This window comes from Poromitra crassiceps, assembly GCF_964638095.1.
Source record: "Poromitra crassiceps genome assembly, chromosome: 6".
Classification (NCBI taxonomy): Eukaryota; Metazoa; Chordata; class Actinopteri; order Beryciformes; family Melamphaidae; genus Poromitra; species Poromitra crassiceps.
Genome location: NC_139627.1, coordinates 62,652,892 through 62,678,208, shown reverse-complemented (window position 1 = coordinate 62,678,208; position 25,317 = coordinate 62,652,892). Strand labels below are relative to the sequence as shown.

General features: G+C 46.9%; 2 protein-coding genes across 3 annotated transcripts in view; one reads left to right on the top strand and one right to left on the bottom strand.

Annotated features, from left to right (window-relative positions):
• The window catches only part of itprid2 (ITPR interacting domain containing 2), a 108,794-nt gene extending 102,199 nt beyond the window's left edge, over nt 1–6,595 (bottom strand). For both annotated transcript variants that reach the window (XM_083639327.1, XM_083639328.1), the window contains exon 1: nt 6,457–6,595. The gene's annotated coding sequence lies outside the window, so the exon portion shown is untranslated. The remainder of the gene's footprint in view (nt 1–6,456) is intronic.
• Nucleotides 6,596–12,229: 5,634 nt separating this feature from the next.
• The window catches only part of neurod1 (neuronal differentiation 1), a gene marked incomplete at both ends in the record, with an annotated part of 28,531 nt that continues 15,443 nt past the window's right edge, over nt 12,230–25,317 (top strand). Inside the window, one exon of the mRNA XM_083638336.1 lies at nt 12,230–12,460. Within this exon, the coding sequence (XP_083494462.1) occupies nt 12,230–12,460 (231 nt within the window). The remainder of the gene's footprint in view (nt 12,461–25,317) is intronic.

The following is a 25,317-nucleotide window of genomic DNA, read 5'->3' as shown; positions in this document are numbered from 1 at the left end:
TGGTTCACAAAGCGGATTACTAAGTGACAGGAGAAATGTTTGCTGTGTGTTTACCAGCTTCTAGTGAAAGAGATTATCCAGCGCTGAGTGACTGTCAATCTGTCACGAGCTCGTGTCACTTTTACCGTAAATTCCGCACTATAAGCCGCAGCAGCAAAATTGACTGTTTTTTACATATATAAGCCGCACCGGACTATAAGCCACGGGTGTTTTAATGTTTTTTTTTTTTTTTTTTTTTTTGTGTTTTAATGTTTAATTACCATATGTAAGGGTTCGTGCACAGAGGGGATTGTCGGGAAAGAGATGGCTGTTTGAGGAAGCTCCCATTTATTAACATTTCAACAAAACAACATAACACAACACCACCTGTGTTTTTTTTTACAGTGCACACAGTGTCCGCGGTGTGGTGAAAAGAGGGCAAGAGAGGAAATTAAAACAGAAGTGGATTTATAGTTAGAAAGAGTGCTAAAGAAGAGAGAATTCCGTTTTTCATTTTTATTTTTGCTGAAAAAATCCATAGATAAGCCGCACCGTTATATAAGCCGCAGGGGCCAAAAAAGGCCAAAAAACGGGGGAAAAGCCGTGGCTTATAGTCCGGAATTTACGGTATATGCTTTTGTCTACTTATGTCGATCTGTATCTTCTGTACTATTGCATGTGTTTGTTAATGTTTTACATATAACATCAACCTGCCAGGGACTGCAGATGAAAATTAGCCTGTATGGCTAAATCTGGCACATTTACATGATGGACTCACATGCTCATGTTAATTAATGTGCATTGTCCCTTTTCTTAAATAAACAAATAAACAAACAAACAAACAATGCACCGTACCCGGGCCTAAACATGTCCTGCATTGCTTTGAGGATCCAGGCTGGACGTGTTTTATGCTCTACCTCCATGCTGAAAAACTGGCTAGCAGAGGAATCTACTTATATATATAAGTGTGGTACCACTTCATAAGGCGGTCAAGAGCGCCATCTATTGCATATCACATGGCGGTGAAAAGACGGATTGACGCTCATTTGCGTCAACGGTGGGGAAGCGTTGTCTCTTAACTCATTCACCGCCAAAGACGTCTTTGACGTGTTATCAGGAATAGCCATCCACGCCAAAGACGTGTTTGACGTGTTTTTGTTTTTATTAGTGCAGCGCGTAGTTCAAACACTTCCCCAGCCTGTGACATGTTATCAGGTCCCTAGCCACAAAGACAAAGCCGACAACACGACAACACGCGATCAAACACATACCGCAGCTGTTGTTTTGAAATGAGCAGGAGGAAAAACAGAAAACAGAGAAACGCGCTTCCTTGTGAAGTTGTGCAGAGAGGAGAAACGCCATTGAAACGCCCCTCGGTGCGCTGCACGAGCTGATCGGCTTGTTGCAGGGCAGCGGACATCGATCGTTCGCGGTAGTCAAACCCGTGACCAACATGATCGATCCTGGTCCCTCGACCCCGTTCCTGTGTCCCAGCCCGAAAGAGACGAGACGGAGTCACAACTGTGTGAGTTGGAGGAGAACAGCAGCCTCGCCACAGAAATGGCTTTCACACAGAGCGAAGCAGCATGGCCACTTTCCTGTCGAGGGCGAGGAAGACTGGATTCCAATGCGACAGGACCCGGATGATATCGCGGTAAGGAGTGTGTGTGTGTGTGTGTGTGTGTGTGTGTGTGTGTGTGAGAGAGAGACTACACTGATCTCTGCATTCTATTCTATGATCACACTCACTCACACTGAGTAAACTGTATTGTTGAATGTAAAAAAAGCACTTCATGTATATATATATATATTTTTTTTTTCATTTGTGTCATAACGAATAATATTTATATGTCTGATGTCAATACAGTTCAAAATAAAAGAATTGAGAGCGAGTTCTGCCTGAGATTGTGTGATTTACAAAAATGCCATTTTCTGCAATTTATCTTCTCAGAGAGACCTTTTTGGTGAAAACAGGGTGTATATAAATGGCTATAAGTAGAGTACAGAACAAGCTAAAAGCTCACTTTTTTTTCCCTGGTGAACCCAGAGACGTACATCTTCATTTTGAGGTATTGCAAATCACTTTGGTGCTAATAGATAATTTACTGTGGGTCTTGAAAGATGACCAACAATTATGAAAATCTTTGGCCTGTGCTAAATATTGGCAGTCCTAAACTGGCCATGAATGAGTTAAATGACGTACAATTACGCCAATGGCAGAGAATGAGTTAGACATGGCCTATAGGGGTGTCAAAAATAATCGATTATAAGATGCATCGCGATGCGGACGTGCACGATTCTGCATCGATTAACAAATATCAAAAATCGATTATTAAAAAAAAAAAAAAAAAAAAAAAAAAAAAAAAATTAATCAAATAAAATAGAATGTAAGTACATGCAGTTGTTTATTTTAATTATGGATCATAATACAATGCAATTCCAAATGCACTTTTATTTTAAAAGTAGCCACACAGTGAGAAAAAAGAAAGTGAGAAAAAATAAATCATCTATTGCGGAAAAAGTGATGCATCGATTTAAGATGCATCGCGATGCATCGTGATGCATCGTTTAATCGAATCGAATCGAATCGTTGACAGATGAATCGTAATCGAATCGAATCATGAGGCCAGTGAAGATTCACAGCCCTAATGGCCTACCACCCCCTCATAACTCAACGTATACCATGGTCTGGGTGAATACTCGATTCTGATTGGCTGCAGGGTGTCCATTAATTTGTGAAAATGCACAGTGATAATGTAGGCTACACCTAGCTAAGTTCAGTGATAATGTAGGCTACACCTAGCTAAGTTCAGTGATAATGTAGGCTACACCTAGCTAAGTTCAGTGATAATGTAGGCTACACCTAGCTAAGTTCAGTGATAATGTAGGCTACACCTAGCTAAGTTCAGTGATAATGTAGGCTACACCTAGCTAAGTTCAGTGATAATGTAGGCTACACCTAGCTAAGTTCAGTGTGAATGTAGGCTACACCTAGCTAAGTTCAGTGATAATGTAGGCTACACCTAGCTAAGTTCAGTGATAATGTAGGCTACACCTAGCTACGTTCCAGTCAAATGGTCTGTTCATCGTTCATATCAATGCACCAGGATCGCTCTCAGCTGTCAACTGTCAAACTCTCTGTTTACAGCTTTGCAGCCAGCCAGCACGCTGTCTGTATCAAGCCAGCCAGCACGCTGTCTGTATCAAGCCAGCCAGCACGCTGTCTGTATCAAGCCAGCCAGCACGCTGTCTGCATCAAGCCAGCCAGCACGCTGTCTGTATCAAGCCAGCCAGCACGCTGTCTGTATCAGCTAGGGATGTTCATCAATTATCGAAAATCGATAATTGATCGTTAAGGATTGGAATCGATCCTGTGGCATTTGGATCGATTTTTTAATTATTAAAAAAAAAAAAAAAAAAAAAAAATTGGACTAGGTTTGGGTGGAATTCGTTCCTCCTCGCCCCACTCCATTGCACAGCCGACTAACGTGAGGTGGAGCTTCATATAGTCTCTAGTTTTCTGGCTGGGCACGGGCCTTTGTGCCAACAAAACTGTTTTAAACATGGGAAATTCACACCGGCATGCGCCGGGGACAGCAGTGTTGGAGAGGAGACACATTGAAATAAAGAGTTCATTGAGGAGAACACGTTGTCTTTCGTATTTTCTGCCATAGGCATTCATTTTGTAAAAAAAAAATATATATATTAAAAATTTTCTAAGTATTAATATGATCGATAATCGATAATTGATCGTTAATTTTCACCGATTATCGATTTTGGAAAATTTTCAAAATGAACATCCCTAGTATCAGCGATACAAATCAAATCGAAGAGGAAAAAGATTCGATCAACACAAACAAAACAACGAAATGGGAAGTTAACACCAACACACTGAGAGACTTCCTTGTACAAAACAACCTGGAGTCCAACATTGAAAGCTTCAGATGGTTTTCAGTGTCCTCCAGCCTCGCGCTACTTACGTCTTATAAGACCCGCAGACGTTAACATTATTCCCGGAGTTGTGAGTTTAACGAGCCAGTTACATCATGTCGCATTCTTAGACATTGCCGTTTGCATTATTTTGTATGTTACATACAATTGGCCAAGTTATTAGTTAGTTTATGGGCTAGAAATTCTGCCGGGCAGCGGAGGCAACCATCGTGTGCTACATTGTGGTTCACGCCTCCGCAACGTCCAATCATTTCTGATAATGGACACCTCGTCATGCATTAACCCTTACTTATACCATGGTCTGGGTGAATACTCGATTCTGATTGGCTGCAGGGTGTCCATTAAAAAGTGATAATGTACAGTTGGTAAAGTCGTTCAGCCAAATGGTCTGTTCACCATTCATATCAATGCGCCATAGTTTCAACAGTGGTATCAAGAGAGCAGTTTGAGCTCTATACCCCTGTTAAGGGTTAACTTAATATGGCACTTTTGTTACTTGAGAAAAAAAATGAGTCGGTCAAAGTAAGTGTTTAAATCACCCCTGTGTGCTCAGTTTATCAAAAATAACTCTTATTTACAATTTTGATTTTCGTTTCGGAGATTCCCCTCCTGACAGAAGCCGGCTCTGTTCTGGTCAGCTGACAGAAGCCGGGCTCTCAGCTGTCAACTGTCAAACCCTCTGTTTACAACTTGCAGCAACCAGCAGCCAGGCGCTCTGGGAGAGCGTGCGCTGCCTCTTATCACTGATACAAATCAAGTCAAAGAGGAAAAAGACGAGATCAACAAAAAGAAAACAACGAAATGGGGAGTTAACAGCAACACACTGAGAGACGTCCTTGTACAAAACATACCTGGACTCCAACATACTGAAAGCAGATAGTTTGCACTCTACTCCTGCCTCGCGCCATTTACGTCTTATAAGACCCGCAGACGTTAACGCAATTCCCTGGAATGCGAGTTTAAACGACCCAGTTACATGGCGTTGCATTCTTAGACATTGCCGTTTTATTTTGTATGTTGTTACATAGGCTACAATTGGCCAAATTATTAGTTAGCTTGATTCTAGAATTGTGCCAGGTGTAGAAACTAAGCAGCCATTTTATCCAATGATAGCCTAATCTCGAGGGGACTATTTTGTCTCGCCGGTTCTCAACTCATATTCAAGGTTATGAAAACTAGATTTTGATTGCAAATTGCATGAAAATATAAATGAATGGTCTTGTTTTGTTTCTTTGGCAAGTGACCATGGTATAAGCGGGTTAATGCACTTCGAGGTGTCCATTATCACTTTTTAAGGGACTTCGCGGAGGGAACCATCCTCGGCTTCGCCTCGGATGGTTCACGCCTCCACGTCGTCCCTTAAAAAGTGATAATGGACACCTCGTCGTACATTAACCCTTACATACCTTACTGAGGGGGAGGGAGAGGAGGAGAGGAAGAGAGAGGGAGAGAGACTGAGGGAGAGAGAGGAGAGGGAGAGACTGAGGGAGAGAGAGAGGGAGACATTGTGCACATGCCAATAGGGCAGGCAAGGCCACACAGCAGCAGAGCTGCGGGCAAGGCTGCGCAGCGGGCGAGCTGCGAATGCGAGCTGCAGGGCCAGCACACACACCAGCTCGTGTACGTGTGCGTGTGTGTGTGTGTGTGTGTGTGCACGTGTGTGTGTGTGTGTGTGAACAGCACAGATAACAGCAGTGACATTATATAATCCACAGTATCTGCTTCTGACTGCGTCCACTCTTTCCTGACTGACCAATCTGTCTCTCACACACACACACACACACACACACACACACACACACTGCTGCCCATCATCAACAACAACAACTAGACCTGCTACTAATGATTATTTTCATTGTTGATTATTTTCAGGATTAATCGATAAGTTATTTGGTCTATAAAATGTCAGAAAATGGTGACAAATGGCATTCAGCGTTTCTCAAATCCCAAAGATATTCAGTTTGCTGTCATAGAGGAGTAAATAAACCAGAAAATATATTCACATATTCGTTAACAAGCTGGAATCAGAGAATTTAGACTTCTTTTCCCTTAAAAAATATACTCAAACCGAATAATCGATTATTAAAATAGTTGGCGGTTAATTTAATTGTTAACAACTAATGGATTAATTGATTAGTTGTTGTGGCTCTACAACGTGTGTGTGTGTGTGTGTGTGTGTGTGTGTGTGTGTGTGTGTGTGTGTGTGTGTGTGTGTGTGTGTGTGTGTGTGTGTGTGTGTGTGTGTGTGTGTGTGTGTGTGTGTCTCTCTCTCTCTCTATTATTGTAAATAAAGTTACTTACTCAGTAGTGGTGTAGTATATCATTAGTATCCGTAGTAGTATAATGAGTAGTAGTAAAGTCACATACTGTCTGTCTCTGTGTGTGCGTGCGTGCGTGCGCGTGTGCGTGTGCGTGTGTGTCTCTCTCTCTCTCTCTCTCTCTCTCTCTCTCTCTCTCTCTCTCTCTCTCTCTCTCTCTCTCTCTCTCTCTCTCTCTCTCTCAATTATTGTAAATAAAGTTACTTACTCAGTCGTTGTGTAGTATATCATTAGTATCCGTAATAGTAGTATAATGATCGGTAGTGGTAAAGTCACATACCGTCTATCTGTCTCTCTCTCTTTCTCTTTGGTGTTTATTGCAGCTGTCAAACTTGTTCCAAACTTTTCCAACACAAACTTTGCTTCCTCTTCCTTCCTTCATCCATTCCTTCTGCGCCTGCGCCGGGTAGGGGGGGTGGCCTCACGAAGGCTGGCTCTGGGGCATCAAAAGATCAAAAGTCACCTGCCGCCACCTAGTGGACAAAACACTGTGTTACACATTGCGGCTGGGAGGCATGACCAAGGATAAGACATCACTCCCGTGACAGCATTCGAATAGAGAGCCAAAGTCACGCCCTCTGCCGGTTTAGGCATATCCGTCATTTTATTTTCCATAGACATTTCGTATGCTTAAAATGGTAAATGGTAAAATGGTAAATGAAAAAGAGTTTTACCTGGTCAAACCAAGCGATTGAACTATAAAGAATCAGGAGAGACTTTGTTTGTTTGTTTTGTCTGAGTGAAATGTTCTATGGTTTCTTCTGATTCTAATTTAGTTGGTTTGACCAAGTAAAACTATTTTTTATAAGCATTTTATGAAATGTTTATGGAAAAATAAATGGTGGGTAAAATCCCTTGGATCAGAATCAGAATCACTTCATATGAAGGATCAGTGTTGGTAAACAAATTACTTTGAGCTACTTCTGCTCTCACTCAGAATGTCAAAATATAAGTGATGTGATGTATAAGTTTGTATGGTTTGTTTGGCACAACTCATACTAACTGCTGCGGGTCTGCATTTCCGGTGTTGTCGTGATGTCGCGCTGATTTCTCCTATTGCGACAATATGCAAGATTACATACGAGGAATGTGTCTTCGTATGCAGTGTAGCACTCATATCAATATCATATCAATATCAATATCAATATCAATATACCCCCCCTCCCGAAAGCCTCCCTCCCCCCACACCCTCTGATAACCTGAACTCCCCTGCATCCTCACACCCCTCCCCCACCAACACCGCAGATCAGGACTGCCCTCTCACATCAGAGAGGATGAAGTACGCTGGTCGTTCATGCGGATCAACACACGCAAGGCGGCCGGCCTGGACGCATCTTCAAGGTCTGCGCCCACCAGCTGGCGGGGCTTTTCACAGACATTTTCAACCAGCCCTCTCTCTCCGGACTGTCCCCTCCTGCTTCAAATCTGCAATATCATCCCCATCGTCTAATAGCAAAAAGGTGAGCAGCCTCAATGACTCGCGCCCCATAGCTCTTACAGTCACCTGGCGCAAGGCTGCACATTCGAAGTTGCACCAGACAGCTGCACTACAGGGCAAGGCCACAGGTCAGGTGTCAGGTCAGGTGTCACCATCACTTCTCATGCTTGGCCAGGAACTTGGAAGTGCCACTGCACAGGCTCCGCCTCCGAGCAGCCACTGCTCAGGCTCCGAGCAGCCTGAGCAGACACGGACACAGTCTTAATGCCAACTGAGATAGTATTTAATAAAGTCTTTTAAACGTAAATAGGGCTATAAAGCCAAAACGTAGAACACAAAGATAATAGAGAGTGCGTCTTCAAATCGCACGGAACAGTCCAGTCCGCTTTGGCGGGGCGCACAACGGTGCGTAACGTAGAGCAAGGGCGGCAAGGCAGGTAGGGAGAGGCAGGCAGAGAGAGGCAGGTTTCCGTGGGGCAAGGGCGACCAGGCAGATCGAGAGAGACAGGCAGAGAGAGGCAGGTCGGCAGGACTCAGGCAGACAAACCGAGCAGGGCGTCAGGCAGGACTTCCAGACAATAACCGGATGCCATCTTGCAGAACCCGAGGGTATATATAGCCCGCCTAATAGATGGGCGGACCTGCCAGGTAATGGGCCACACCTGGTGTAACGCCGCCTCCACTCAGCCAACCAGCCTAAACACACGCCCACAGACAACAGGGAACAGAACAGGGTTAGTGAGAGGAAGAGGATTGGCCAGCATCCATGACAGTACCCCTCCCTCTACGGGCGCCTCCAGGCGCCCTAGCAGGCCGATCCTGGGTACTGAAGATGAAACGCTCGGATGAGGGCGGAGTCGCAGATGTGACGCCGCGGGACCCAGCAACGTTCCTCCGGGCCGTAGCCCTCCCAGTCCACCAGGTATTGCAATCCCCGACCCCGGCGGCGAACATCAAGGAGCCGGTGGACAGTATATACAGGTCCACCATCCAGCATCCTAGGAGGAGGGGGGGGTGGGACAGGTGTGGATAAATCACTGGTGGCAACAGGCTTAATATGAGACACATGAAAAGCTGGATGCACACGAAGGGTCCGGGGCAACTTCAGCCTGACCACAGCAGGATTAATAATCCTCTCGATCACAAAAGGTCCAATGAACTTGGGTGAGAGCTTACGCGACTCCGTACGTAGAGGCAGATGAGCCGTTGAAAGCCAAACCTTCTGTCCTGGACGATATACTGGGGCTGGAGCGCGCCGACGATTGGCCTGTCGCCGGTTGCGACTGGATGCTCGCAGCAGGGCTGAGCGGGCAGTTTTCCATGCTCTGCGACAGCGTCGGAGGTGTGCCTGCACCGATGGGACTGCTACCTCCTCTTCCTGTTCAGGGAACAATGGGGGCTGGTAACCCAACGAACATTGGAAAGGGGACATACCCGTGGCTGTGCTGACCGCAGAATTGTGTGTGTACTCCGCCCAAACAAGCTGTGCTGCCCAGGTAGAAGGTTGAGAGGAAGCCAAACATCGTAGAGTCGTCTCCAACTCCTGGTTCCATCGCTCCACTTGACCATTAGTCTGCGGATGAAAACCAGAAGACAGGCTACTTGTCGCGCCAAGCGCGGTGCAAAAGGCCTTCCATACCTTTGAGGTGAACTGTGGCCCCCGGTCAGATACAATGTCCACTGGAATGCCATGGAGTCGGAAAACATGAAGAACCAGAATCTCCCCGGTTTCTGCGGCAGAGGGAAGCTTGGGGAGAGCAACACAATGAGCAGCCTTAGAAAAACGGTCAATGATAGTAAAAATGACTGTGTTACCCTTGGATGGTGGCAGACCAGTGACAAAATCCACAGCAATGTGTGACCAGGGACGACGTGGTACCAGCAGGGGCCGCAGAAGACCAGTGCTAGGCTGATTAGAAGTCTTATGTTGTGCACACACCGGACAGGCGGCCACATAACTGCGGGCATCAACCTCCAGTGTGGGCCACCAGAAATGACGCCGAAGCAGCTCAATGGTGCGATTCCGACCCGGGTGACAGCTGAGTCGAGAGGCATGGCACCACTGGAGCACCGTGGATCGCACAGAGTCTGGGACAAAAAGGCAACCAGGAGGACCTGTACCAGGGTCCGGCTGCGCATGCTGGGCCTCCAATACAACTGACTCGACCTCCCAGGTCAGCACCCCGACCACACAAGTAGCGGGTAGAATGGTCTCCACCACTGGCGTCTCCTCACCTTCTGCAGCATACTGGCGAGACAGTGCATCGGCCTTCGTATTTTTGGATCCTGGTCGAAAAGTCAAGATGAACTCAAAACGGTTAAAGAACAACGCCCATCTGGCCTGACGAGAATTTAAGCGTTTGGCATTTTTTAGATAAGTCAAGTTCTTATGGTCAGTCCAAACCACGAACGGTTGTTCGGCGCCCTCCAGCCAATGCCGCCACTCCTCCAATGCCAGAACCACTGCCAGTAGCTCCTGGTTTCCCACATCATAGTTTCTCTCATGGGGCTCCAACTTGTGAGAAAGGTATGCACAGGGGTGCAACTTCTCATCCACAGCAGATCGTTGTGACAGGACCGCACCAACTCCCACATTAGATGCGTCCACCTCCACCACAAACTGACGAGAGGTGTCAGGCTGCACCAGGACAGGAGCCGACGTGAATCGTTCCTTCAGGTCCCTGAAAGCAGCAGCCGCTTCAGGAGTCCACCGAAACTGGAAGGAAGTAGATGTTAGTGCCGTCAAAGGTGCTGCCAGATGGCTGTAGTTCCGGACAAAGCGTCGATAGAAGTTAGAGAAACCCAGGAACCTTTGAAGTTGTTTACGGTTGGTGGGTTCAGGCCACTCCGCCACCGCACTCACCTTGGCCGGGTCCATACTCATTTGCCCCTCAGCAACAATGAACCCCAGGTAGGAAGTGGAAGGTATGTGGAACTCACACTTCTCAGCTTTGACAAACAGCTTGTTCTCCAAGAGCCGTTGCAACACCTGGCGGACATGCTGGACGTGGTCAGGGAGCGACTTGGAGAAGATCAGAATATCATCTAAGTAGACAAAAGCAAACTTGTTTAACATGTCACGTAGAACATCATTAACCATGGCTTGAAAAACGGCAGGAGCGTTGGTGAGTCCAAAAGGCATGACGAGGTACTCAAAATGACCACTGGGGGTATTGAATGCTGTCTTCCATTCGTCCCCCTCCCGAATGCGTACTAGATGATAAGCATTTCGCAGGTCGAGCTTGGTGAAAATGGTTGCTCCATGTAGTGGATCCCCGGCCGAACTGATGAGAGGAAGAGGGTAACGATTTCTGATGTTTATGTCATTTAACCCCCGGTAATCAATGCAGGGCCGCAGGGTGCCATCTTTCTTCTTCACAAAAAAAAATCCTGCTCCAACTGGTGAAGAAGAGGGGCGAATCAGTCCAGCCACTATAGATGTTTGCACATACTCCTCCATAACTTCCCGCTCTGGACGGGAGATGTTAAGGTCCTTACACACCGAGCACGTTTTTTTCGTGCGATTAATTCGCACGTCAATAATATTTTCCGAACCTATATCAGTCAATGCAACCGTGCATACCGACGGCGAAGTTTCGCGGAGCGTTATTGCGGTGTTTATTTTTTCGAACCACGTTCGATTTTTCAGAAATTCGCTTCCAACGTGTACACATCTGTGGCTGTGATTGACAGGTGGGTCAAAACTCGCATCGCAATTTCGTGCCGTATATTCGCATCGCTCTTGATGTGTAAGGACCTTTATACAGACGGCTACCAGGCAGACTCTCTCCAGGTTTTAACTCTATGGCACAATCATAGGGCCGATGAGGTGGAAGAGAGAGAGCTCGATGCTTGCTAAACACCTCACCCAGGTTGTGATATTCAGCTGGTACCAACGTCAGATCTGGTGCTGGAAGTGGAGAAGGCGGACAGACAGCATTAGACACCAAGGCGGATTTAAGACAGTGTGCATGGCAAAAAGGGCTCCAGCTGTGAATAATGCCCGTTCCCCAGTCAATGTGTGGGCTATGTGTCACAAGCCAAGGGAAGCCCAGTAACAGAGGAGTACCAGGAGAACAACCCACAAAAAAACTGATGATTTCCTGATGATTCCCCGACAGGTGAAGTCTTATCGGCACAGTCTTTTTGGTGAGAGTGAATAAATAATCACAATGGCGTACTCCGCCACGCTTCGGAGACCCTGACGGATCGACAGCAGCCGCTTGGAGGCTTCTCCTCCTTTAAAGGCCCATTCCGTTGGTTTTGGCGAGAAATAAATGTGCACAAAGTGTTTATTATTGGCACTGAGTGAATGCGCCTTGATGTAACTTAAAAATGGCGACCAGGGGCGTTTCTCTCAGACCAGCCGTTCAGAAGTTACATGGAAAAACCGCAGTTTCGAAGTGGAGAGCATCTCCCGCCACAGCTAGAGGATGTGACATCTCGCGCGTTCACGCGCTCAGGCAGCTCCTCCAGGAAACAGCAATGAATACAACCGTAGAAGAAGAGCGGGACAACCAACAGGCAAATGTTTAGCGAAGCAATGGCGTCCGCGAGCAGCAGCAAACGACCAGCAGGAACTCAGAGCCCACTAAAAGCTCAACCAAAAAAGAAAAAGCCGCAAGTTTTATCCAGCGAAGCCCGTCTGGCCCATAAACTTGCATCAGGAAACTGGAACAAAACCCGAATCACCATCGGCTATGCTTTTGCCCCATGGAGAGACCTTCGCTCGGTTCTGAAGATAACCCGATATGGCTCATTTCCTATTGAACTGGTAAGAACACATTTACAAAGATTTAGTGAATTTGATTTTAGCGTCATAGAAGAGGATATCCTTTACTTAGCAAACTAACGTTTGCGGGGGGCTCAGTCATATATGCAATAGTAACGCTAGCTATTTATAACGCTACGTGGTTGTAGCTATTAGCTGTTTGGAGCCGAACGCGACTCGGAAAAAGACTGACAAATATAGTGTTTCTGACTGTAGCATGCTAACGACGTTGTCACGTTAGTTTGTTGTCCATACTAATACTAGCGGTGTTGGAGTTTACTGTGTTCTCAGACTTTTTTTTAGCCAAAAGTGACGCATAAACTGTAAGCTTGCAACGTTAGCTTGTTGTGTTTGTTTGGAACCAGCTGACTTTACAAAGAAGCTCGGCCGTAGCGTGGTTGCATGTTAAAGCATTCCCAATCTGACTAGCGTTACATTTATTTTCTAGCTACAAGAAGCTGAAAAGTAAGGGGCCAGCAGCGTCAACTCCAAGAAAGAGGAAATCTCTTCAATTGACCCTCCAAACATCACCTATTGGAGAAGAATCTGCCCGGTTAGTTTGTTTTCCCTTTCAAACTACCAACATAACTATCTGCATGATCAATAAGTAAAATCTATATACTCTGAAAAATGCTCATGATTTGTCAGCATTGTACAGCTGGATTATGTGTGTACCACAGCTGCACACACAGATAATTGATTGGTTGAAACTAAATTGATATCTCAACAGGGAGGATTTTGGAATAGCTGGGGTTGATCCACATCCTGAGGACACGTTTCACCGCTCCAACTGGACTCCCAAGACGGAGAGGTCTGAAGCCAGGTGACCCGCGGAGTCTGGGACCTATTACAGGGGTCCTGCCCCCTCCAACAGCTGAACTGGTCAAGGCACAGATCCAAAGAGGACAGGTATGTCAACCGCCATCCTAAAAGTCATCCCTGATCTCTCACAAGGAGCCACCGAGTTTCAATATGATAACAAACAACACATACGTTTCATTTGTCTGCCATGTAATTCCCTTTAGACCTGCTGTACATCAGTGGTTTTCAGAATGTTACCACGCCAAGGACCCATAAACTCACACAAATTAGACCACAAGACCTCAATAGCAGTAGTACTTTGTTTACTCACTTGTGGATGGTATTTGATATATATATATATACGGTATATATATATATACAGTATATATATATATATGAAATAAACTACTGTGTTTTAGCCGGGGAACATCTGGGGACGCCACTTTGAGAACGTTTGAGACATTCACCTCTTCCTGCAGAATCTAATATTCTGTGGATTGGGTCAGCACTGATTTCATTGGCTCAATTTGAGTCACTGCTATAAAATAATACCCTGCAATAATGACACGATGGTTACACATGTATGCTGTTTAATTGTCTACTTTTGTTTAGTCTTTGTGCTTGGAAGCCTGCACCCACTTGGTTTGAGAAATACTGGTGTTGGTTCTAATATCTCTTTCTGTCTCTCTCTCCCTGTGAAGGACATGGCTTCAGCATCTTGGACGGGAGACTGCGAGAAACAATAAAGGCTTGACAGTATTGTTTACTGTTCCTCGAATGGTTTATTGCACAAAACTTTATAAATACTTTGTAACAAATCAAATTCACATGTGCAAAAAAAATGTAGACAGAGACTTTGTCTCTTGTCCATGTGTTAGAAAAAAAAAAGATTGTTTACAACACCAGAAATTGTTTATTAGACAAAACTTTGTACATACTTTGTAAGAAAAGAAATTCACATGTGCAAAAAAAAAGGTAGGCAGAGACTTTGTCTCTTGTCCATGTTTTAGAAAAAAAAAAAGATTGTTTACAGCACCACAAATTGTTTATTAGACAAAACTTTGTAAGAAAAGAAATTCACATGTGCAAAAGAAAAGGTAGGCAGAGGCTGTCTTTGTCCGTGTTTGAGAAAATAAAATAAAAATGTTGGGAAAAAAAAATCTTTCCTTTCAGTTATTGCACTGGCCGAGAAACACTGAACAGCAGTCTCTTTCTGTTGTATAGCCTAACCCTAATTGAAATGTATTTTTGAGGTACAGAACACATGCAAGAAGATGTCAGGATATTGTCAAATTGAAATGTCTTTTTGAGGTAGAACAAAAACACACAGGAACATCTCAAATGGGGAAAATTCACCTAAATGGTGCTTCCTTGTATCCGACATAATTCCCAAAGGGGTCAGGATATTTGTCTCTGACCCGCCACACACAGCAGCTAGGTATGACTTGCCGGTTCCCCCTCCCCAGACGTGCGTGTTGCCAGACGTTGAACTGGCGGTAAGCTGAGTACCAGTACTGTTTGTTATCGGCCCCTAGGTCCTGGCTGTCGTCTAAGGATAGAATGTCATTCCAGTTTGTGCATCTGCACCATGCTGGCTGTCCTCTGTCTGGCAGTTGTGGTCCTGGTTCGGCTGCCCGGTACTCCATGATGTCCAGCATCACCCCTGGAAGGCGTTCAACCACCATCTGGAGGACTTCATCCCGCTGTTGCTGGCTCAGTTGTTGCAATTCAGCCTGCATATTGAGCAAGAATAACATGTTTAGAATGGCTTTCAAATGGGTGTGTAATCTTGAACCCTAACCCTCAAAAGGCTGGTTTGAGTCTCAAACCTACATTTGACGAGAGGAAGAGGATTGGCCAGCATCCATGACAGCAGACAGAGGAAAGTTCCAGCGCCCTCTTCAGACCACGCAGCTGCAGCGCCAGTGCCAGCCCAATTATCACCTTACCTTGCCATTGGCACAGACCCTGACCATGCTGTTGTGATCGACACATTATGGACTGTACTGTATCATGAGAAATATGAATGAACATATCATGATTTAACATGTTTTCCTCTCTAGCTAAGACACCTCTATTGAGAGGAGACAAATGGCTTTTGTGGTTGCCCCAGGACGTTTCACACCTCTCAGAGCCTCAAAGGATTCCGGCCATTGTTTTATCTCTAAGGGTACTCAAGCCATAAAACCCCCCTCTCCCTTGCTTCACCTTACAGAATGGGCACAGTCCAGCTCACAGAGCGCTATCATTGGCCAGAACCATCACAAAAGACACATGAGAGGCCAATGAGAACCCTTTGTGACTTCCCCATACAGTGAGACAAAACTGTGGGGAAAGCAGTTTTAACTGGCAGTCTACAGTAAGAGTCTCAACTAAGCTTTCGTGCGCAGCGGAAGGGTCTGGAGGAGCCAGGAAGCCAGCTCCCCTCCCCCGCTCGCTGCACCCCCTGCGGCCTGCAACAAAGGCCTGACCAGGGCCTCAGAAGGAACCAGGCCTCAACCAGACAGCAACACCAGAGGTAGAAATCGCCTACGAAAGGCCTTAAGTCCCACCCGACAGAGCATGCGTAACTGAGATAGCTCTACTTAATCTCAGTTTAATTTAAGTCGGTTTAGCGTTATAAGTCGCAGGGAAAAACCTCCTTACGCTTCCAGACTTGCCACAGCCTGGCACAACGCCAGCTGTAGATCAAGCTTCCAGACGTGCCACAGCCTGGCATAACGCCAGCTGTTGACCAAGCTTCCAGGCAAGAACGCCTGACTGACGACCCTCCCCGCGCACCGCACGTGCAGGAGAAGAAGAAGAAAGCCACACCGCAGCAGGGCAAACCAACGGCTGCAGAAAGACACACCGTGGCGGGCATCCACACAGCCGCAGCACTCCTTCGACTCAACCAGCAGAGAGACTGCACGTCCACCCCCGGCATCGTCGACCCCCATCAGACGTCCGCTGCATGCTTGCCCAGGCCAGATCGCACGTCGGCCCCGACGTCAACTCAGCCAAACCTCGAACCTCCTCCTCAACTCAGCCAAACCTACAGCGCACAGGACAGCCGTGCCAACAACGGAACGATTCACTTAGCAGAGTGAATCCGCGTGAGAGTTTATGGTTTAATGGTTCTGGGCAGTTAGGGTTAAAATGCATTATCATATGTGTTGATTACAGTATCCTGTATGTTGATGTGACTGTTAGCGATCTGTGAGAATTGAGGCCACCAGCGTGTTCTCTCTCTCCCCTGCTCTCCCTCTCTCTCTCTCCCCGTCGATCCCCCTCTCAGTCCTTCCTCAATTTTGGCAAAACCGCCATTTTGAAAAGGAGGCGGTCTGAACACGATCAGCCCGCCCCTCAGCCAATCCTGGGGTGACATAAGACACTCCACCCTCTCCTACCTCCTCCTCTCTCTCTCACACACACCCACACACACACACACACACACATACACACACACACACACACACAAGTGCTAATTAACACCCACATACTCACATACCCACACACACAGGCCTGCCAGCCAGGCAGATTTAAAGCACACACACACACACACACACACACACACACACACACACACACACAATTGATAATGTTTGTTCACATTAGGTATTAGCTATAGATGTGGTAGAGTATTAGTCATAAAAGTAAATGCGATGAACTGGTATTTTAATCATTATGTTAATGTCAATTGATATTGTGATTTATTAAATCTTTTTATTACATAATGCTATGAATCTTGGTGGTTATTCATGAGGTATTTTATCTGTGGAAATCTGTGACAGAAGCTTACGAACTTTGACCCTTCAATCAACTGTACAATGTACATTATATCACTATGAGACTGATATGACAATTTGGTTTGGTGTCTAATCTAGTCATAACTGACTTTTAGACAGGTCTGTAGCCTTAACTACAGTGGTGCCCCGAATCTTACAGAGAATACAATATTTTCTGTCAAATCTAATAAATTTATGAATATTAATAATTCATAATTATTAATAATCATATTTCATAACCAAACCAGCTCCTGCGAGCACAACATAAATGACGCCCCGTGTGAGGCTTCTAATATCAGTATTTCCACAGATATGATATGCATGAATAATAAAAATTCATAAATTTTTGAAAAATCAAAGTTTTTCAAATTTTTCCAAAATCAGGTTTTCTATAGCGCTTTGCCAAGCAAATCACATGCGTCAGAAGACACTAAAGGAACTCTAATCATAAAATATGGAATCTTCCCATAATCTTAACACAAGTTAGGATTTGTATTGAATATTTCTGAGCAAAACAGTCCCAAAGACAACAGCTCAGTTTAAAATCCTTGATTCCATTTTTTATGTTAGAAACCACAGTTAACACTGTTTCCCACTGTGCCTTCAACCTAAATTGTGAGAGATAGCAATTTTTCCATCTATCAGTGACTCTATCAGAGAGTAAATAGACAGTGCTGCGCATTTTTAAGTGGAACCTTTGATGCTAATTTGAAAGCCACACTGGCAAAGGGTGGGGGGAAGTCAGGCTGCCCCCCCTCACATTAGCATTCCAAAACATTCACCCTGGCTCTCAACAGCCAGAGACAAAGTGTAAACAAAGCCCTGTGACCACCAGTCACAGTGAATTTGCATGCGAAAGAAAGGCAGGCACACCCTGCACTTGATGACACTGACAGCAGACACCAGCCGAGTGACAGCTGACAGATGTCAAACTAACTGCATGCAATTGGCAGCTAACTCACAGAGAGACTGTCACATTTGGGCCATTCTTTAATTAGGATTAGTAACTGTGGGCATTGATGGCATTAATGCCATAGCAACACGGTGAGTGCACACACCTTTTGCTTAAAATTGACAGCAGTAAAACAGCTGCTTGACTCATCGCAATGAGTCTGCGCTGCCACAAGATGGTCAGCGCTGAAACTTTCTTTAAGATGGCCGCCACCGACTTGCAAGCGGTAGCCGCCTCTCTCATCTGCCCGCCCACAGGAGGAGCAGATGAATTTAGCATTGTAATGCTAACACTAGCGGTCCTAATAATTCCATTGGGAATTATTTTCTTTCTGCAAAATCGCAGATTCCAGGTGCAGGACGCTGCGCATCAGCGGCAGACCACTGTCTACCAGACGCAGATAGGCAGACTGCGCAACAGCTGTCAAGCTACGCTGCAGGCCAACCTGGGTCTGCATCGACAAGCCCAGGTCTGCCAAACAGAATTAGCCCGACTGCGTACCGAAGTTTCCCGGCTGCAACAGAGCCAAAAGGGCATGCCGACCGGATCCACGGCGGCCCTCGGACCCAGAACGGTCCCCCTCTCGGGTCGCACTGCTCCACCAACCACCCGAGCAGTGATCGCACGGCTAAACGCGAGAACGGCCAAGCAGCAAGAGCACCAGAAGGCCGTAAGGGCCATAGCTCCGCCGGCACCGGAGGCTGACACGCCCCCTAGGGCTAGACCAACCCCCGACTCGAATCAGACCCCCGCACACCACTTAGCGCCCGCGCTGGCAAGCAGCCGCGCTGCTAGACATCGCGACGCCACACCGCGAAAGGGGGGAGACCGCTCTCACAACGAGCAAACTGATTCAGGCTATTCAGCCCAGCAGTCGTCATCCGATTCCGAGCTCGACTTCCATGCTTTTGACATACCAGTCAGTCATTCATCCGAGCAACCTACGTGTAGAATCAGACGTTATTCACGCTTTCATCCAGCTCTGACTTCCACCTCAGAGCACAAACCGCTGACAGTCAAACGACTTGACAGCGCCATTTCCGGTTATGACAAAACGATCCACACTGCAACCCCCTGCAGGGAGGAACGTGTGTCTTACCGGCTTTCCATTTATCACGCCCGGGGCGAGTCGATCGACTACCGCCCTGTGCGTTATAAACCGTCATTTGCTCAGGCCACCAGCGGGTGCGCTGATGAGTCAGATCCAGTCACTAAGTTCCGGCAGATCCACTCCGCTTCCCAAACAGAGAGCGTGACTATGATGAGCAGGGGAAACAAACAGCATTCACAGCTGGACACAGACCAACTGCCCAGTTATGCTAACCTGTCATTCAGAGAGGATCCTGCTAGGTCTTTTTCACCAGAGGCTATCCAGCCTCACTCACTTTCTAGCTCCGGTCCACCAAGGAAACAGGAAGTCAGCTCTTCCACCCCTCCCCCCGAAAGGGGGGACCCCGGGCATGATGACATTAGTCGCTCTTTGGTGCCCAATCGGGCAAACGGCCACTCCTTCTTGCAGCCTCTACTGCCAAAACAGAGTGATTCAGGACTCTCTCTCCGAGAAGCAGAGTCACGCTATCACTTACTGAAGTCAATCGCAAACGACATTGACTTGTTCGATCCCGCCAGTCACGAGGTACACTTGACAGATTATCTCAACGAAGTCGAACGTGGTTCGCAGGCTCTACCACACGCCTCGCCGCGAGAGAAAGCTCAACTGATATGGAGCACGAGCTCAAAGCACGTGCGTGCGTTTATCCAAACGCAACCTTCCCATATCAGAGATGACTTTGACAAGCTTCGCGAAGCCTTGGGCGAAGAGTACATCCTTACCCAGTCGCCAGCGGCAGGGAGGAACGCGGCCTTACACGTCAAACAGAATTACCAGGAACATCCTAGGGATTACTTTAGACGCTTGAAGAAGATATATAGTCAAGGTAGAAATGGCCCGGATCAATCAGACGTGCCACGTCTCAAGGAACTCTTCCTAGACGGTCTGCATGACTCGGTGCGCCCATCCGTAGCCCTAGACGCACGTTGGTATGACCGAAGCATGCGCACGGTCCTCAAAACCGCCTCAATAGCGTGGGAGGTGGAAACCGAAGCAAAAAGCAGAAATGGCCAGTTTCAACCCACCAACCGCGTGTGTGTGGACCCAGAGACGGTACCACACACACGCTCACCACGCAGGCCAGACCACCTGGTTCTGCCGGACAGAGCCAAGGGGGGTAGCTGCTGCCCAAAGAGACATCACAGTCACGCCACAGGGCGCGAACGGCGTGAGTCTCCTCAGCACACTAGGCCCTCCACCCAATTAGACATCCGAACGGGAGCCAGACGCCTGACGGGCAGGGTGGGCATTCAAGCCACCAGAGGCCCTCCCAGGAGATGACATCAAACTCGGTGAAGGGCGGGTGACTGGACGCAGCCACCCTGTCACCCCTGACAGTCACCCGTCACTCGGCTCTCACCCTTATCTCTATGTAGGCTAGATGCATTGTCAACGCTGTGCTGTGAAACATAACACCTTTACGGCAGGCAGACCACATCAAAATAGGACAAAGCTTGGCACATAGCTACACATAGACACATAGCACAACACTGCTGGAATGCAGCACACATTCAAAATCACACCCTGTCACCCTCTCTCTCCTTCTCTCCTCCTGCCCTTCCCTGTTTACCATGTTGATTTTGAAATGATGTTGTGTATGTGACCTTAAGGTTGTATTATCTATATGGTAATGAGTCTAGGTATGGTTAGGAGTCTGCCCAGAACCAAACCTGAACTATGAACGGCCTGAGTATGACACTTTGATCCCACAGAGCAGATGGACATGGTGACCAAAAGTTACCACAAACTGATTGTACAGCCCTTCATCCTCGCCCGCGGACCGCAGGTCGACAGCAGTCCACAGACGAGGAGGGGGGATGTTGTGATCGACACATTATGGACTGTACTGTATCATGAGAAATATGAATGAACATATCATGATTTAACATGTTTTCCTCTCTAGCTAAGACACCTCTATTGAGAGGAGACAAATGGCTTTTGTGGTTGCCCCAGGACGTTTCACACCTCTCAGAGCCTCAAAGGATTCCGGCCATTGTTTTATCTCTAAGGGTACTCAAGCCATAAAACCCCCCTCTCCCTTGCTTCACCTTACAGAATGGGCACAGTCCAGCTCACAGAGCGCTATCATTGGCCAGAACCATCACAAAAGACACATGAGAGGCCAATGAGAACCCTTTGTGACTTCCCCATACAGTGAGACAAAACTGTGGGGAAAGCAGTTTTAACTGGCAGTCTACAGTAAGAGTCTCAACTAAGCTTTCGTGCGCAGCGGAAGGGTCTGGAGGAGCCAGGAAGCCAGCTCCCCTCCCCCGCTCGCTGCACCCCCTGCGGCCTGCAACAAAGGCCTGACCAGGGCCTCAGAAGGAACCAGGCCTCAACCAGACAGCAACACCAGAGGTAGAAATCGCCTACGAAAGGCCTTAAGTCCCACCCGACAGAGCATGCGTAACTGAGATAGCTCTACTTAATCTCAGTTTAATTTAAGTCGGTTTAGCGTTATAAGTCGCAGGGAAAAACCTCCTTACGCTTCCAGACTTGCCACAGCCTGGCACAACGCCAGCTGTAGATCAAGCTTCCAGACGTGCCACAGCCTGGCATAACGCCAGCTGTTGACCAAGCTTCCAGGCAAGAACGCCTGACTGACGACCCTCCCCGCGCACCGCACGTGCAGGAGAAGAAGAAGAAAGCCACACCGCAGCAGGGCAAACCAACGGCTGCAGAAAGACACACCGTGGCGGGCATCCACACAGCCGCAGCACTCCTTCGACTCAACCAGCAGAGAGACTGCACGTCCACCCCCGGCATCGTCGACCCCCATCAGACGTCCGCTGCATGCTTGCCCAGGCCAGATCGCACGTCGGCCCCGACGTCAACTCAGCCAAACCTCGAACCTCCTCCTCAACTCAGCCAAACCTACAGCGCACAGGACAGCCGTGCCAACAACGGAACGATTCACTTAGCAGAGTGAATCCGCGTGAGAGTTTATGGTTTAATGGTTCTGGGCAGTTAGGGTTAAAATGCATTATCATATGTGTTGATTACAGTATCCTGTATGTTGATGTGACTGTTAGCGATCTGTGAGAATTGAGGCCACCAGCGTGTTCTCTCTCTCCCCTGCTCTCCCTCTCTCTCTCTCCCCGTCGATCCCCCTCTCAGTCCTTCCTCAATTTTGGCAAAACCGCCATTTTGAAAAGGAGGCGGTCTGAACACGATCAGCCCGCCCCTCAGCCAATCCTGGGGTGACATAAGACACTCCACCCTCTCCTACCTCCTCCTCTCTCTCTCACACACACCCACACACACACACACACACACATACACACACACACACACACACAAGTGCTAATTAACACCCACATACTCACATACCCACACACACAGGCCTGCCAGCCAGGCAGATTTAAAGCACACACACACACACACACACACACACACACACACACACACACACAATTGATAATGTTTGTTCACATTAGGTATTAGCTATAGATGTGGTAGAGTATTAGTCATAAAAGTAAATGCGATGAACTGGTATTTTAATCATTATGTTAATGTCAATTGATATTGTGATTTATTAAATCTTTTTATTACATAATGCTATGAATCTTGGTGGTTATTCATGAGGTATTTTATCTGTGGAAATCTGTGACAGAAGCTTACGAACTTTGACCCTTCAATCAACTGTACAATGTACATTATATCACTATGAGACTGATATGACAATTTGGTTTGGTGTCTAATCTAGTCATAACTGACTTTTAGACAGGTCTGTAGCCTTAACTACAGTGGTGCCCCGAATCTTACAGAGAATACAATATTTTCTGTCAAATCTAATAAATTTATGAATATTAATAATTCATAATTATTAATAATCATATTTCATAACCAAACCAGCTCCTGCGAGCACAACAATGCACTATTATATACATATTATTATTATATACATTATATTCATACACTATATATAAGCACTATTAGTTTCGTTTTCAAAAAGGGGGGGGGGATGTTGTGTCCAGGGGGGGTGGGGTACGTCATACGTGATGTTAATGTTACGTTACTGATTGGGTGTGTGTGTGTTCTGATAGGGTGTGCGTGCGTTGTGAGTATGCATGGCATAAGGAAGTAAAGCAGAGTGTTTTCTGACCTTGAACAGTGCGCACAACAATTAGCTACATTAGCTTGTTAGGTCGGTTGCCTCGGGAAGAGCCTGGTGACGCGAGGTTAGGTTGCCGTGGACACCTTGGTCTCTAGTGATTGGTTAGGCAAGACCGAAGCCCGCCCCTCATAGAAATGCTCTGAAGTGAGCGCAATCTCAGACGAAGAGGAAATGAGTTTATGAATTGACGATGCAGTCTGAATATCAGGCTATCCTCTTCTCCCAACGCCTCCTAGATGGTCCTCTGATCTGGAAGCCATTTGTATCTCTTGAAACTGAAACAAATTGGATAACCCCTTCTTCTTCTTCTTCTTCTTCTTCTTCTTCTTCTTCTCCTTCTAATGGCTTTCCAGCAGACTGGATGCCTTGCCTTTCACAGGATATTACACACATTCCAGACTCAGGGGTCCGCCCCCTCCTCCATGTTCCTCCCTCCGGCCGCCTCGCTCTCCTATTCAACCTCTGTGTTCCCGGGTCTCTCGGCCCTCGTGCAGCACTCCGACGTGCTCCCCTGGCCTTGTGCCAGCACGCTGACGTGCTCCCCTGGCCTTGTGCCAGCATGCCAACATGCTCCCCTGGCCTCGTGCCAGCACGCTGACGTGCTCCCCTGGCCTCGTGCAGCACTCCGACGTGCTCCCCTGTGGTTTCCACCATATAACATCAATATGGAGCCCCCCTTAAAACATGCAGAAGATCATCACCTGACCAACGAAGATGACAAGATGAAGTTGGTTGCAGGGGCGCTTCACTGCAGCTGCCCACCGCTCCTGGCCAGCCCGTAGAGACCCATGCTGAAGCACATCCATGGTTGAAGTGGCCTGTCGCCATCTTGGGGTTCTTGCGCAGCTCACGGGAGACGGCACGAGACCAGGGGTTTCCCAGAGCCATCGCTGGACAGGCGACCTGTCAATCACCCCAAAACATAATCTTTTCTATCGTCTATTGTACTTTAAACGGCTGAGTTATCTTCTTAATTAAAATCGGCTAAGTGGGTGACATCTGTCTGTGGCGGTGGTGTGGCTCAGTCACTATTGTGATGTCATCAGTGATGTTGTCGTCAGTGATGTCATCAGTGATGTCACTTGAGCAATTGTGATCTCATCAGTGATGTCATCAGTGATGTCACTTGAGCAATCGTGATGTCAGTGATGTCACTTGATCAATTGTGATGTCATCAGTGAGGCTATAAGTGGTGGGAGTATAAGTAGGGAGAAGAGGACACGTGGCGCATCATCTCCAGATTCTCGAGATTCCTAGTTACTACAAACTCACCCCCTGTACATTATGAAAGGTGAAATTAGTTATAAAGACCAAAACCGTGTTTTGAACAAGGCTGTAAACATACTTAATAATCCTGTTACATAGTAGTGCATTTTAACATGGGAGTGATCGGGAACGACTCCCTTCCGGGTCCAGCCTCAGGTGGCCATTCGAGGAACTACAGCTTTCAGGATCACTTCTGCAGCTTCCTCTGTAAAACCCAGAACTGTGTGTGTGTGTGTGTGTGAGGGTGTGTGTGTGTGTGTGTGTGTGTGTGTGTGTGTGTGTGTGTGTGTGTGTGTGTGTGTGTGTGTGTGTGTGTGTGTGTGTGTGTGTGTGTGTGTGTGTGAGTATTTGTATTCTTTTAAGGTGTAATTTGTCATCGTTGTGCTTACCTGCTCACCTGCTTACCTGCTCAGGCACTATGGATGTAAAATAGCAATTAGCTAAAAGCTGTTACATTACATCTGGACTCTTTCAAGGTCATTGTTCTCTCTACATCGTCTGTTAAAAAAGAAAGATCATTCATTCATTGTGTTCCAGCTTTGCTCTGTATGAATATGATGATCTGACCTTCTCTCTCTCTCTCTCTCACACACACACACACACACACACACACACACACACACACACACGGACAATGGGAATGAGATAAGAAAACCTGAGACGGGGAGATGGCACGACTGTTTACATTTAGATTGACTGGCACAGTGAAGAGTGTGCGAGGTTGACAAATACAGATAGAGGGAGAGAGAGAGAGAGAAAGAGAAAGAGAGAGAGAGAGAGATGGAGAGAGGTAGTACCTTGTTAATCAGACAGACAGACGGTCAGACACTCTGAAGTTGCTCGGTA